This window comes from Platalea leucorodia, assembly GCF_965183815.1.
Source record: "Platalea leucorodia genome assembly, chromosome: 5".
NCBI lineage: Eukaryota > Metazoa > Chordata > Aves > Pelecaniformes > Threskiornithidae > Platalea > Platalea leucorodia.
Window position 1 is genome coordinate 18350773 of NC_138827.1, and position 15571 is coordinate 18366343.

The window sequence follows — 15571 nt, forward strand, 5'->3', positions numbered from 1 at the left end:
GCAAAGGAGAGAAAAAGACATCGTTTGATGCATGGAAGTTGTGTCCAAATAAGAGAAACAGAAAAGGGCATGAATTTTGACAAGTTAAATGAGGAGCCATTATAAGGCAGGCAGAAATGATCATGAAGGACAACTTGCTGAAGGCATAAAAAGCAATAATAAAATCTTTACTCTCAAACACGTCCCTGGCTGCTGTCTGGCAGGCGGCTGTGGCTCAGGGAGCATCAGCTCCCTGCGGGGAAATGGGGGGATTTCTTCTTGCGGCGGCGGTTGCCAGATCTCTCTGTGGGGCAGGGCTCTGGGGAGCTGGCAGGAAAAGTGAGGTTTGGGAAGGCCATGGGATGGGAGCGTGTCCATGTTGCACTCCCCAAGGTGAGGCTGCTGTGCCTCTGGACAGATGTGTGAAACTGCAGAGCTTCACAGAGGGGTGAAGCTGGGGGCTGGACGTACCCGCTCAGCTCTGGCAGGGGGGTGCCAGCGGGGACCCCCCCCGCACTGCCCAAAATGTTATCAAGCCCCAAGGAGGCGTGCGGCAGCGAGCAGGGGACGGGGTTACTCTGCAAGGTCTGTGGCAAGGACCATGTGGCAGCCGTGGCTGGAGGGTAAAGTGGCCGATGGCGTCTGCTGTTGACAAGGACAGAAGGATGCACTCAGGGAGGAAAACACTCACCTGGGGAAACATGGAGAGATCCCTGCGGGGAGCTTTCAGATGCACCAGTTCTCAGCAGCGATGGGAAGGGGATTAACCCAACCCCTCCTTCTCCAAATGGGCGCAGAGCTCCCACGCTGCGGGACGGACCTCCTTTCCCCATGTCCTGTTAGTAAAAAGCTTTGTGATCCAGGAGTCTCCCGGGGCTGAGCTGGCCACTCCTGTTACTGACAGTCGAAGATGAGGCTGGAAGGCAAACCCTTCCCAGAAGCTCATTAGTTAACCCAAGTGAACCTAAAATGTTCATTAAACAAGTGCAAGCAGGATCCTGACAGTGCGTCTGTGCAGAGGGAGGTCCTGGCACATCGGGCATGGGGATGCTCAGCCGGGGCCAGGGCTCCAGCTCCTGCCCCGTCTCTTACCATCAACATCTCTGAGCAGGCAAACAAACAAAAGATTATTATTTTCTTTTAATTGCTAGAATTGTATTAGTTTAAATGGATAAACTCAATCAGCAAAGCTCATTAATTTCTAGCACATGGCTTATTTACGCTGATTCTGGCTGCTCCAGTACTCATTTTGCTATTATAGGAATGTCAATTACCTTTTAAAATAAAAATCAATGTTTATTCATTGTTAAAGATAAAACATGAAATGGTTTCCTTAGACATGCTAATGAGTGCTCTCCTGCCCAGCCCAATCCGGGGACTTCTGGCACTGGCAGCCGGCTGCCCATTCCCATGCCATGGAGGGGACTGCCATGCATGGGCCCCCCTGCAGAGAAGGGGCCACCCTGGGTCCCTGTGCTCGCCACAGCCTCCTGCACCTTCCTACCTCATCCTGGCCAGGAAAGCCCGGCATCTTCCCAGGAGCCAGGCTTGGAGCAGGGCGTTTCCCTGCCATGAGCTCCACTGATGTGGAAGGATGGAGGGAGGTAGGAAACCTAGCAGAGCACGGGGGAGACCCTGGAAGGCAGCTCCAGTGCGTTACCTGATTACTTTTATAATGAGAAAAATAAAGCTCAACCCTTGAAGCAGAGTGCTAGAAATTACCCATCATTTTCAAACTTTTTTCCTCCTCTATTATTCAGAATTGTTTTGCTTTTCTGAACTGCCTTGTGTAGGTTGCAACAACCCCACAGATTCCAGAATGGGAGATGATGAGTCACTGTCAAAATGTAGATTTTTTTTTTTTTTCCCCCTTCCTTTTAGCAATGCTGAGGGAGTAAAGTCTCCGTGACACACGCCGATCGCCAGCACCTCACAGGCTAAAACTGGCAGAAGCTCCCAGTCCACTCATGGGTGTGAGTGCCTGGGCTGCGCCTGTGACCACCCCGACATGTCTCTCATGGGGACACCCATCACAGGCAGTGCGGAGCTGGGTGCTGCTCCCCAAATCCCACCAAGCTGTCGGGGATGCACAGGGGGGCTCAGTTCTTGCACTGCTGTGTGTGTGTTCAAGCGTGTGTTTGCGCTGGCCTCAGCATCCAACCGGCACCGCAGAGCCCACCTCTGCCGCCTCCTTGCTGTTGCGCTCGTTTCATTTGACTTGGGTGTTTTTCCACTGTTTTTTTTACAACGGGGAAAAAAAGCCTTCAGAAAAGGCATATCTGTGTAGGTGACTCTGCTCAGACACAAACCACCACCGCAGAGAGGGGGAGAGAGTGTGAAGTAGAGATGGAGCCAGATTACACCGGTACCCTGGTGGGAAGCTGGTGTGGGACCGCTGGGGCGATGGGGATGTGCCAGTGGGGAGATGTCAGTCCTGCGGAGGAGGATTTGTCCTGCTGGCTGGTGGTGGGGAGCCCAGCACCCATCCCAACAAAGAGAGAGCTGCTGGCTACAGAGTAACGTGGGGCAGGGGGCTTTTTTAAACCAATGCACAGGTTTTGCCTTAATTTAGCTGCTCTCCAGTGCAGTTTAAGCAAACACATGGATGTGTAAAGCGGTGACAGCCTATGGGCTGAGAAGTCACAAAACTGACTTGATGGCAAGGACTGGTGCTCGCCTGACTCCCCGAGGTTTCCTTGGCTTTGGAAGGAGAGCAGACCCCTTCCCAAGGTGGCTGGATTGGGCAGTGTCCTTGGCTCGAGCAGCTCTTCCAGCTGGGTCGCTCTGAGCCACGGGTCTGGGGTGTCCATAGCCATCCCACCAGCCTTCCCTGACACTTTTCTAAGCTACTTGTGTTGTCTTTGAAACTGGGCTGTATCGAAGACTTTGTGATATGGGAGGCGAACAAGATGCTGGGGGGTGGCTGGGACCCAGCAGCCCTTCCCGGGGACATGGGACAGCTGCTGCCATGCAGGAGCTGCTCGGTGCCGGCGCTCCCGTGCTGGCTGAGCTGAGCCCTGCGCGGTGGCTGCTGGTCTCTGGGTGATGGAGACCCGAAACCCCAGAGCTTTGCAATCTCACTCTGGGGACCTTATGCAAAGAGCCTCAGGATCCCTCGCAGAGCGTGAAGCTGGGAAAGGGAAGGAGTAAAGATGAATTTCTTTCCATCTCTCCAAGCATCTGGGAGGTGGGTGGGAGGTAAAAAAAGATGAGCCCTGAAGTTTTAATTCCTTGGAGATATTTAGGTATCTTGCTCTTGTTACTCAAGGGAGTGCAGAGCCTGAGCATCTCTGAGGATGTGCCGCAGGCTGTACCCCAGCACTTGCCAGCTAAGCTTGGACGTCTGATTCTCCAACAAATATTAATTTTCAGAGAACTTAAACCATAATGACCTTACCACTTCCTCCAAATGTTGGCGTGACAAGGTATCTTTAGGAAGGCCATTACTGTAAACCACAACTTGGAAGATAACTCACTTGAATTTATCAGGAGGTGCAGAGAGCGGAGTGCTGAAATGTGACCTTGCCCCAGGACTTCTCCTCCTCCTGGCTGAGCCAACCAACACGAGGGGAGAGAGGAATTTTCTTCTCATTTAAGAACAGTGTTAGCTCATCTTCGCCAGCCTGAGTCTTAGTTTGCACGCTGAGCAGTAACAACCAGAATAGTCCCTGGAAAACTGTTCCACTGGATGAAAAGTAATGAGATTTTGAAACCATAACTAGAGCTCTTTAGTCTTCTGGCTCTCTGGGTTAGGATTGATATTCTTAGCCATATTTCCACCATCAGGAGCATCGTACTTCCCTCACAACCCCTTCCCCGCCCCCCACAGCCCTCCCTGGGGAAAAAGGCTTTGAGAGGAAAAAGACCTGAGATCAAATCAATTAATTGCCTTTGCTTTCTCCAATAAATTCAGTGCAGAGAGTACGTACATCGAAATACAAATGAACTAAAGCAGCAGCGACAAAACCCTGCTGAAACGAAACGTTACCCTGTGTAAGGGAGCCCTTATCCGGGGGAGAAGGGGTGACTCGCAGGAGGCCGGCGTTAGTCACGTTATTTAACGTGCAGCTCGAGGATGCTCTGATCCGGTGGGGATGAGAGGGATCGAAGAATCACGCGGAGTGCGGGATGAAAAACAGCCCTGCGGGAGGGGAAGGGATGCCTTTACAAAACCAGCGCATACAAGATGTGTTATATGAGTTCATCTCTTCCAAATTAAATCCGATATTACCTAAAAGGCAGGGCTCGCTGCAACGAGCCTGAAGCTATCGGATGGGGACACCCTGCAGGCACTGTAGGGCCGACGGTCCTGTTGCCACATATGGTGCTTTACACATGGAAAATGCCCTGGAAGATTTGCCAATGGGTGAGGCCTTCCCTGTGGTGCCTGGGGATGCTTGGAGTGCCCCCGGACTGGCCGCTTGCCAGAGGGTGGCCCCTGGATTAAAGCGGGACCATTAAATCGAGAGTTTGAACCGGAGCTGGCAGAGACTGGTGCAGAGCATGGAGGGATGCTGCTCTGCTGCCAGCCAAGGGCTTTGCATCGGCTGCGAAGGACGAAGGCGGAGCAGGCACCTTGGGAGAGGTCGCACCTAACTGACAGCAGAGCTGGGGTTGCTCATGCTGACCCTGCCACGGCAGGGTGCCCTCAGCACTCCCCAAAGGCAGGAGGGCCAGGGAGAGGCTTCCTGCGGGGCTCAGATGGTTCCCTGAGCCGTGGCCCCGAGGTTCACGTGTCTGGCACTGGGGTCCGTCCTCACAGCTCGCTGCAGCAGGGGAGAGGAACATGGGGTGTGGGGAGCAGCAGCTCTGCCTGCCCCAGCGGGTCTGTCATGACCCACCACCGAGATCGGGGCTGCTTGTCTCCTGGCTCGGCTGCTGCCTGGGCTCCTCAGGCTGCTTTCCCAGCGCACTGGCTGCTCCTCCACACAGTTTGGAAGTGCCTGGGCTGCGGGAGGGGCCGGGAGCTGCTCAGTGCTCAGATACACGGCAGAGGTTTTAATCGAGCCTGGGCAGGGAGCGTGGTGCCAAGCTGCACAGCCGAGCGTTTGAAGGACACGCTTGTCCTGGCCGGCCCCGCGCTGCCGTGAGCGCCTCGTCTGCGGTGGGCATGGCTCATCCCCAGCGCTCCCGCTTCCCGCCTGCTCGGCCAGACTCACCCAGGCACTCACGCAGGTTGATGTTTCTGCTCTGTTGTCTTATCAGACTTCAACGTACCGTCCCTTGGGGGCCATGCTTCCGCTCCCCGGGCATGGCAGTGGCGTTTCCCACTGCCAGTGGGTCTGTGCTGCCCTGCCGCTGCCCTCGGAGCTCCCTGCTCCTGGAGCTGGCAGCAGCATCGGCCGTGGGAGAGCACCGAGGCAGTGGCAGGTTGTGTGGCTGCGGATGCTCCTCCGGGGAAGAGGGGAGGAAAGTGAAACGGGAGGGCCGTGTAACGTGACAAAGGATTATCTTGCAGGCTTTGCAGCTGGCACTTGTCCAGCTGATTCAAATCGTTGTTTCTGTGGCTTCTTGCCGGTGCCTGTTGGCCAAGCACGGTCCCTGCCTGTTTGTGCATCTGGGGTCCCCAGAGCGTGTGCTCGCGTAGGGAAGCTGAGCTCGCTGACAGCCGTGCGTGCTGGATGCGCCTCAAGCAGGACCCTGCTGGAGGAGGGGATGGGCAGGTCTGGCTCCTTGGTACAGAAAAAGGCAAGGGGAAAAGCTGTCCTGTGCTGGGGTGGGCGAGGGGGTGCAGCGCCAGACAACCGGGGCTCCCCGACACAGCCCCACTTCCCAGCCAGGAGGCTCCAGAGCAGGGCTGTGTGAGCTGCCGTGAGCAGAGCTGGCTGCTGCCGCTTCGGGTTCTGGGCAGGGAAGTGCAGCAGTAAGCTAAGTTGGCTAATCGGGATTCACACTAATAGGGAGAGAAAATTACCCAGATCTACCACAGAGACAGCTGAGCAGGGAGTGAATAACCGCAGCAGCACGCTGCCTTTGCTGGCGCTCTCCTGGCCAGCAGATGAATTAAACCCAAGGTGGTGTGATTCATGCACGCAGCGCAGAGTCGCGTTGCAGGCATGGGCATCAGCTGGGGAAATTACTCGCGAGCAGGCTGGGATGTGCCGAAACCAGCAGCCCCCAGCAGCCTGGCATGCTCCTGGCCAGCAGGAACTCTCCCCTTCTTCCTGCAAAGGGAGAGGAGCCCGACCAGCGGCACCACAGGGAACGGTGACTGTGGGGGGAGGCAGCAGTGCCCCAACCATCCCTTCCACACAGCACGAGCTGCGCTGGGAGCCGTGCCCAGGCCAAGGGCTCACAGCTGGATGCCAGCAAGGGGCATGGTGCCGCCCAGGCAAGGTGTTAGTGGGGGCTGTGAATGCCTAGAGCAAGCGGCTGAGCCTGTACCCGAGCCAGGACAGTGTCCTGGTGAGTCCCATGCTGGCCAGTCCTCCCCAGCTGATTTCTGCATGCAGCCAGCCCCAGCGCTGGGCAGGGCTCGTATCTTGTGCCTGAGCTCGCAGCCATGGCCTCGGTTCTGGCAGGGGGTCAGAGGTGGCACAGAGCAGGCAATCCGGCATCGCCTCTGCCTCGAGTCCTTACTGAGAAAACATGGGCAGGAGAAGGAAGGAGGTTCCAGAGGTTAAGGACTTGGACAAAGCCCGCTTCCTTTACGCCCGTGATGTCGTAACGCTGCCTTGACCAGGGCCCAGCTCTAAAGCCAGGAGAGGAAAACCCAGAGTTGCATCTGCCATCATGGGGGGACAGGGACCGGGTGGCTCAGGATGTGCCGTGCAGTGCGTGGGGCGTGGGTGCGTGCAGCCCGGCTGCTCGGGGGGACGAGCCCCCAGCCAGGGCCAGGAGCAGCCACCCCATCCTTCCCGGGAGCCCTTTCCAGCTCCACCTCCCCAGAGCAGGGCTCCATCCTCAGGGACCATTTTGGGGGTCCCGGGGGCTTTTTGTGATTTAAGCCTTGTTGTGGTATTTGTTTGGAGGCTGGGAAGTTGTGTGTCAGGTGACTCAGCAGTCGCCATGGCGACGAGCATCGGTTAATGAACAGAGGGAGTAAAGGAGCCAAAATAAATGTCAGAGCGTGAAATAGATGCGGTGGAGCTGGGCAGGCAGCGAGGCTGCCCCTCCTGCCTGCCCCCTCCCCGCCGGGGGGCCGGTGGTGCTGCCCTGCCTCTCCCTGTCGGGCTGGGGCTCCCTTTGCCTTGGGGGGAGGCGGATTTTGTTAAACCACCTGCAAGGTGCAGGGCGAAGGGCTGACGAGCGAGCAGCATGGCAAGCCCTGGCTGTGCTGCCTCTAAACGTGCAGCCCCCGGCCCCGCTGGGCCACGTGTGGGTTGCCCTCGTCCACCGGGCTGCTAGAGCCTCGCTGCCTGCAGGGACACGATGTCCTGCGCCCGCCGCAGTGTCGGAGCAATCTGCAAACGTTAGCGATGCTGCCACGCTTTCTCCCTCCTGCCTCTCGGCCGTGCCTGCCGGGGCTGCTCGGTGCTTCCCTCCACAGCAGGAGGGAGTTCGTGTTGGGACCTGCAGCAGCAACGCTGAGCAAAGGCTCTGCCCCTGCCCTGAGAAAGTCACTTGATTTTTTTAAATTTTTTTTTTTCTATCCTATCTCTGTTGCAAAGGAGGTGTTAGGGTGGGACAGGCAGGGCTGAGGGAAGCAGAGAGGTTACAGATCCTGGTGGGCAGATGCAGTGCAGCTGCGTGCGGTCCCGGCTGCTGTGGAGGGAGGGAGGGATGGATGGATGAGCATCGCACCCCGGGTGAGCCCCGTGCCCCGGCCCTGCCAGCCCGCAGCCAGTGGAGCAGGGAGGTGTTTGCATCTGAACAGGGCATCTCATGCACTTGCAGGTGCCTCCTGCTCCAAGGCTTGCCCTCATCCCTCATCGTCATAGGTTTACCTTAGACGTTGTGTATGCCAGAAGCAAGGCCCCTGGGGGTCCTGCCTTGTCCGGCCACTGCTCAGGACAGGGGGCTGCCAGCCTCTCCAGCCCAGTGCTGGGTTTCAGTGGGGGCTCAGCGGCACAGCAGGCCTCAGAGAACTTCAAAGAGATTGAGCCAAAGAAAATTAGTATTCTTGTTGGCACACTGTGCTGATGGGCTGACTTGGACTCTAAAGTCCTTTCCCACGTGGCACCAAGGGAAAGTTTCCATTCACTGATCAGATGATGAACACTGGCCCTGCATCCCTGCCCGGGAGGTTGCTGCAGAGGCAGATGTTCCTGTGCTGCCTGGGAGTTGGTGCCTCTGGAGAAGCTCTTGCAAAGTCCTGCATGCAGCGCGGGCATCCCTGGCTGACAGCAGCTTTGCCGCCATTAAAAGTCAGAGAGGGCAGATCTATCCCACCGGCAGCTCTGGGGTGCGTGGGGCAGAGCTCTGCTGGCAGGTACAGGGAGAAGGTCGGAGAAGGTGGGTGGAAACCCAAAAGCTGAGAGGAGGAGGAGGAGAGCTGTGCTGTGCAGCTGCCATCCTCCCCGTGCCCGGTGCCTCCTCAGCCCCGTTCATGGCACCTGTTCTCAGCCTCCCCTTCGCCCGCAGTTCCCAAAGCAACGGGAGCAGGCGGTTCTCCCTCAGATGCCGTGTCTCCCGCTTGGATGACAGCTTGCCACCTCCAGAGCTTCATCTCCAGGCTTTAATTGATGCCTGTCACGATGCTCGGCTCCCCCATGCCGCTGTGCGGGACACTGTGCAGGTTGGCTTCTCTTGCCTTGAGCCCTGTCCCCTGGTGGCACGTCCTTTCTGGTCCCATGGGAGAGGGGACAGAGCCAGCGTGACCTGGCCACATCCTCCAGCACTGGTGTTGCAAGGAGGCTGCCCTTCCTGTAGGGAGATGCTGCAGGAATTCCTCCCACCTTGCCCTGCCCCTTGTCACTCTGGAGAAGTCACACTCTGTGCCTCAGTTTCCCCATTTATAACATAAAGGGCAGCATTTGTTGGCACTGCAGAGGAAGCATCGTGTACACTCTTGCATGAGAGTTTGCTGCTTGCTTTGGAGAAGACAGCTCTGTGAATCCTGCAGACAGAAGCGTCTGCTGCCGCCCCAGGCCCTGAGGAGCCATGTTCCTGTCCAGCACCATGGCGCGAGCTGAGCTCTGAACCATCCCCAGCAGATATTGAGTGCAGCACTCGGTGTCTTGGCGGGCTGCCATGAGGAGCAGGCTCGCAGCATCCACAGGGGATGATGGGCTGCATCCATCACAACAAATCCATAAGCGCAACTGGGCATAGCCAGTATTTTTTTTATTATTTTTTAATGCCTTTAATTTCTCTCTGCCTGTCCATCAGTAGCACATGGACCAGACTGCTGGGGCTGGTGGATGGATGAGCAGAAGAGGCGAGAACCTGTTCACAGCCAGTCCCTCCTCCAGGCTGTCCCATAAACACATCTGAACCATAAGGCTCTGCCCCTCCGTGGACACGGCTGTGTTGCCCTGTTCTCGCCCCGTATCCACGTCTTGCAGCGTGTAACTGAGTCCCCAGTACATCACCTGCCTGAGCCTGACTCGTCCTTGGCTTTTTCCTCTCATGGCACAATTGCACAGCTTTGGCACAGGAGAGAGCTGAGCCCGAAAGCACAGCGAGGAGAAAGCCAAAGCAAACAGGCAGGCGTTTAAAGGCGAAATGCGTTTGTTTTGCTTCAGAGGCAGGAGGGAAAAAAAGCCACAGAAAAAGCACATTTTTTTCCCAAATGCTAAGTGGGAGGCCAGCAGATGCCAGAGCATCTGCCTCCTTCCCCAGGCCTTCCAGGTGGCGTTGCCAGTGCCCACTGCAGTGGGGCTGCTCTCGCCCCCACTCCCGAGTCGTGCCGTGGGGACCCACGAGCAGGAGGGGAAGGGAGGCATGCGTGGAGCTCCCGGTGGGACCGGGGCTCCTGGAGGGGCTGTGCCACGGGGTGGGTGGCACTCCTGCCCATGCCAAGCTCAGCTGCGCTGTCCGCCCGTGGTACTAGGTGCTTATCCAAGGTTGTGCATGAGGGTGCACGTGTGTGTGTGTGCTGTGGGAGATGCATGAAAGCAGGCTGGAAATGGGGTACAGATGGGTTGTCTTGATGACTCTCTGCCTTCTCTGGCCTCTGCCCCAGCTGCCTGTGTCCCAGGCACAAAGCAGGGCTGAGAAGCAGCAGGAAAGGCTAAGCAGGCTAGAAACTTTTTGTAGTCATTTAAATTAACTCATTTGTGCCTCCAAAAAAAATCACATCTCAGAAGCTAAGCTGCAGCCCAGATGTTACTTTAGCAAATGTGCCAAGGATCCTCATCTGTGCGGCAGGCTCTGCCCTGCATTTGTAGGTCAGCAGTAAATCAAAGCTTTCATACAGCCAAGGGGCCGGGGCAGAGGAGACAAGCTGGGAGGACCAGGCTGGTCTCTTGGTGCTGCGGAGCCCTGGGCTGGGGGCTCTGCTCAAGCAGCTGCTCTGACTCCAGTGCCGTTGTCATCTCCCCCAGCAGGAATTTGATGTGAAAGCAGACGACGCCGACGTCCCAGAACGAGGCTTGGGCTGCAGCCATGGAGCACTTTCCCTAGTTCATCTGAATAAGGTGTTGCTCGGACCTGAAGGCCAGGAGGGTTTATTTACAGCTGCATCGATTCTCTGTCAAAACCGATGAGGGGTTTGCCTGGGTGGGTGCTGGGAGCCAGCAAGTGCCTGCCCTGCTTTGCCTCCCCTTCACTGGAGAAAACAGGGGCCAGGCGAGTTTTGCAGTGCCCACGGGTGCACGCAAGGAGCGGGGGAAAGCTCAGCTGCAGCTGGGCAGAGGCAGTGCCATGCTGAGCACCGCTGAGCTGCTGGCAGGTCCTCGCAGCACCGTGCAGCCGGAGAGGGGAGCGGGAGCTGCACCGTGGAGAGGCTTTGCCCATGGCTGCCATGGGGCTGCAGGGGGAGCAGGGCAGCTTGGACATCTCCTCCCAGCTCAGCAGTGATGTTAATGACAGGACTTAGTTTGAGATATAAATGTGTAGCCCCACCAGAGGGAACCAGCAGTGCCTGGAAGATGCAGGAGCAGCCGAGGACCAAACGGTCCCCAGGGACCAAGGGCAGTGTTTGGGGTTGCTGACAGCTCCATGCTGAGCGGTGCCCAAGTGGCTCCTGGGCTGCTGCCATGCCAGCCCCGTGCAGCACGTCCAGCAGCGCTCCCGCCAGTGCAGAGAGGTTTGAAGGTTTCCTGGCTTGTGTCTCCCCAGGAACCTTCCGAGGAGTGTGCAAGAAAATCGACCACTTCCCCGAGGATGCGGATTACGAGCAAGACACGGCTGAGTATCTCCTCCGTGAGTCTGCTTTCCCATGGCGCGGTGGAGCTGTGCACGCTCCCTGGGGACCCCCTTGCCCCACGCTGCGCTGGCACCCTCTCCCCATACCCCAGCACCCGGAGCTTCACCCAGCAGGTCCACCCCACTGCTGGCAGGTGGCCAGTGGATTGCAGCCCCCCCAGGCTCCCTGCACAGTAGCGGTGACCCTCCAGGTTACCCGAGCGTGGCCGCGTTACACTGCAGTAGTAGTGTTAATGGCGCGTTTGTCTGGCACTCGCTGTCCCTGCAGCCGGTCCTGGCAGCTGCTGCGCAGTCCGAGCTTGTCAGGGTACAAGGATGGCCGGGGACCGGCACCTTGCGGGTCCCTGGCACGGCACCGCAGGGGTGTTGTGTTCGTGCCGGTCTCCCTGTTCCCCGAGTCTCTGCAGCCAGGCTGGATTTGCTGGCACTCGCCAGGAGAGCTCGACGAGTGTCTGCCATGTGCTCTGCCAGCAGCAGCGGAGTGCAGGGAGATGGAGTGAAAATAGAGCTGGCAGCTCTCCTGGGAGAAGCGGAGTCCTCCTGCTCTCGGGGGCCAGCAGAGCCTCTGGGCAGGACCCATAGGGTTTTTACGTGGGGGGACCTGATGCTGGGGTGAGGCTGACCCTGCAGAGAAGAGGCACCGTGCCCCAGGCACTTTGCAGACACGTGCACGAGCGAGCGCTGGGGCACCGAGGCGCAGGGTGACAGATACCGGACACAAAGGACAAACACCCCGACATGCAAAGCAACACGGACGTGCACTGCCCGGCACGTCAGCAAACACACACTTGTGTGACAGACTGTGAAGCCTGCATGGCAAAAGGTTCATTTGAACACCTAAATTAAGAACATAAGGCAGCGGGGGCACATGGCAGCCTTTGAGGCGTTGGTGTCTCTGGGCTCTGAGCTGCTGGGGCTGGGAGGAATCCCCAGGGATGAAGTGACCCCCGGTTCCTATCACCCTTTGCTCAGCCCTGATCCCCGGGGCCGGGCAGCGGCCCCTGCCTGATGCTGCGGCTGCTCATCCAGATGTTGCTCTCAACTCCCCATTTTCTAACTCTGCAGGGAGCCATCAGCTCTGCTCACCCATCTAAGAGGGGAAAGTATTTAATGAAATTGGTTTGCAATTTTAGTAGATTAGCGTTTAAGTTCTTCTCCCACCCCCTCCCACATTTAAAACAAAAAGTCTATTTTAAAGCCCCCAGAATGGCATTTTAATGGGGCTTCTCTGTATTTCTGTGCCTTTAATAAAGGCCCTAATAGAGGGATGAGAGCCCAAACCAAGGCACAGTGTATTTTCAGTGCAGCAGGTAGTGATTTGCTGCATTAATTACTCTTTACTGTCATTTTGGAAGCTGAACTTCTGACAGGCCATGTAGAAAAGACCCTTCTTTGTGTAGCTCTTGGTCAGTGACTCCTGAGCGTGCAGAGGCAGGCCCTGCCGCAGCTAATCCCCTTGGGGATGGAGCCCAGTGCCAGGGTCACAGCATCACACGTGGTGGGCTTGGGGTCTTGGATTTTGTGATCCTTTTGATAATGTTCCTCCCCTACATCAGCAAACAACTTTTTTATTGAACTTACGTGTGTTAGTCGATAAATTCTTGACTTTCGAAGCAGCTGCGATAGTTTGGGGACCCAAGGGACAGGTTCCTGACCCTTGTGGTTGGCAGTACTGTTGCTCACCAGCCTGGTGAGATCAGGGGGTTTCTGCAATCCCTAGGCTCCAGAGTCATGTCCATAGCCTAAACCTGTGGGTGGTGCGTTTGGTAATGGGAAGGTAAATTGCTAGTGCTGACTGTGTGACAAGACTGGAAGAAATAATTCCTTGAAATAGCCTTGGAGGAAAAAAAGAAATTCAGGGTTTAAACTATTTTTGGGAAGGGAGGCCGGCATCACAGAGTTTGCAGGGCTGATGCTGGGCTCCAGAGCAAGCTCGGAGCAGAGCAGCTTGGGGATAAGCAGAGGATGCACAGGGGGCATGAGTGCTGGGTCTCCCCCCATCCCTTGTGGCAGCAACCCAGCGTAGCATTGCAACAGTTCTTTCTGGGCGCTGGCATTGGTGTGGGAGGTGCTGGCAGCCCCTGCTGCAGGAGCGATGCCGGGAGCCAACCCTGCCCCCCTCCCTGTCCCACAGGTGCAGTGAGAGCATCCAGCATCTTCCCCATCCTCAGCGTGGGTCTGCTGTTCTTTGGAGGTCTGTGCGTGGCGGCCAGCGAGTTCTACAAGAGCAAACACAACGTCATCCTCAGCGCCGGCATCTTCTTTGTCTCTGCAGGTAGGAGCTGCCTGGCGGGGTGGGGAGCAGGGCAGCTCTCCCTGTGTGGAAGTGTGGGAGGACACAGGGGAGATGGAGACAGGTTGTGGGTCCTCCCAGGCCGTTGGCAAAGAGGGATTCTGGGGTTCGTGAGCTGTCCTGTCCTGGTGGAAAAATCCTCATGGCAGGGAAAAAACAGCAGAGGTTTCTGGCAAGTGGTCACCGTGCTAGACGGCACTTTAAGCATCCACCCTGCTCTGCCCTGAGCAGTCTCCGCACGGGCGCTGCAGCCCAGGAGGGGCTCCTGGAGTGCAGCCATCCCGCTGGGGGAGCACCCGGCCCCGGGGTAGGTTTTGGGGGGCTCTGCCCTCCATCACCGCCAAGCAGTGGGTCGCAGGGCCAGGCGAGGGCAGGCGCTGTGCTGGTGGCACCAGGGACTGGGCAGCAGGCAGAGAGGCTGCCACAGTCCTACAAGGAAAATCACTCTCTTGAGAGGCTGTTCCTTCTGGATTACTCATTTCTCTGTGCGCTGTTCCCCATCGCTTCCACTGATTATCGTATGACAATGTCTTTGTCTCAAGGAACTGCTCTATTTTGTGTTTTTCTTCTTCCCACAAAGAGACAAATTACTCTCCCTCCTTCGGCTGGCAGGAGCTGCTGATGCAGATGAGAAAACAACAGAAAGAACATAATTGATTCATTAAGTAAATCTAGGAATACATCAGCCGCTCCCCAGCCCTGTGGTGCTGCTGGCAGTGCAAAAACTGCCCAGATCCCAAATAAAGCCTCTGGGCTCCACCAGAAATTAAAAGAGATGAAGCCATTCCCGCTTCCCTGCTCTCCCAGGGCCACAGCAAGCTGGGGTTCGTGCCAGAGGAATCCTCTCCGTGCCCCATGGGTTGGCTCTGCTCCGGCCACAACCCCAGCACTGGCTGGGCTCCTGCAGCCCATTGCTTAGTGCTCAACTCTGCAAAGCAAAACCAGCTCTTGAAATGTCCCTTTTCTAAACAAAATAGCGGTTGTTCCTCCTGTCCCTTCAGTACACATGAATATACATATATACTGGGTGCATGTGAATATAGATGTATACTGGGGACAGCAGCAGAGGTCTGTGAGGAGTTTTGGCCCCAGTGTGCTGGCAGGTGGGTTGCGCCCCATGGGGATGCAGCCATGGCCCCCGGCATCCTCCCCGCCTGCCGGGCACCCTGCGGGTCGTGATGGGCAGGAGAAGGGCCGGGCTCCTCCAGCCTGTGTCCCTCCACTGCCGGGAAAGGATCAGGGTGCTGCTGTCCCCCATCCCGCTCCTGCCACTCAAGCGAGCGCCTCTCCCTCTCATCCTCCCCTAAAGGTCTCAGCAACATCATTGGGATTATAGTCTACATCTCAGCCAACGCGGGGGACCCAGGGCAGAGTGACTCCAAGAAGAGCTACTCCTACGGCTGGTCCTTCTACTTTGGAGCCCTGTCCTTCATCATTGCCGAGATGGTGGGGGTGATCGCCGTGCACATGTACATTGAGAAGCACCGCCAGATCCGTGCCAAGTCCCACTCGGAGCTGCTGAAGAAGTCGGCCTTCACCCGCCTCCCTCCCTACAGGTACCGCTTCCGCCGGCGGTCCAGCTCCCGCTCCACTGAGCCCCGGTCCCGGGACATGTCACCCGTCAGCAAGGGGTTCAGCACCATCCCCTCCACCGACATCTCCATGTTCACCCTCTCCAGGGATCCCTCCAAGGTCACCATGGGGACACTGCTCAACTCGGAGCGGGACCACGGTTTTTTACAGGTCCATAACTCCATCCCCAAAGAGTTCAAGGAGTCTTTGCACAACAACCCGGCCAACAGACGAACCACGCCAGTCTGAGGCAGGCAGGGGTGTTTTGTCAGGCTGCATGACATCATCCTCGTGACGGTGTATCCCGTGAAATCCCATTTTTAAGGACAAACCCAGATGGCTCCCCGTGCCCCTACCCTCGGGGCTGTTTTTTCACTCCCAAAATGCCACTGGCCGGGCCAGGCCACTGTGCCCACGGTGGGACCAAGACCCCCGCACTCCTCCCTCACCAGTGGGGAGGGGACGGGGGGCTGCACT

General features: G+C 57.2%; 1 protein-coding gene across 1 annotated transcript in view; it reads left to right on the forward strand.

Moving 5' to 3' along the window:
• Window positions 1-15343, forward strand: part of CACNG3 (calcium voltage-gated channel auxiliary subunit gamma 3) — a gene marked incomplete at both ends in the record, with an annotated part of 32713 nt that extends 17370 nt beyond the window's left edge. The window contains 3 exons of the mRNA XM_082312283.1: window positions 11143-11226; window positions 13364-13504; window positions 14832-15343. Coding sequence (XP_082168409.1) covers window positions 11143-11226; window positions 13364-13504; window positions 14832-15343 — 737 coding nt within the window. The remainder of the gene's footprint in view (window positions 1-11142; window positions 11227-13363; window positions 13505-14831) is intronic.
• Window positions 15344-15571: the final 228 nt, after the last annotated feature.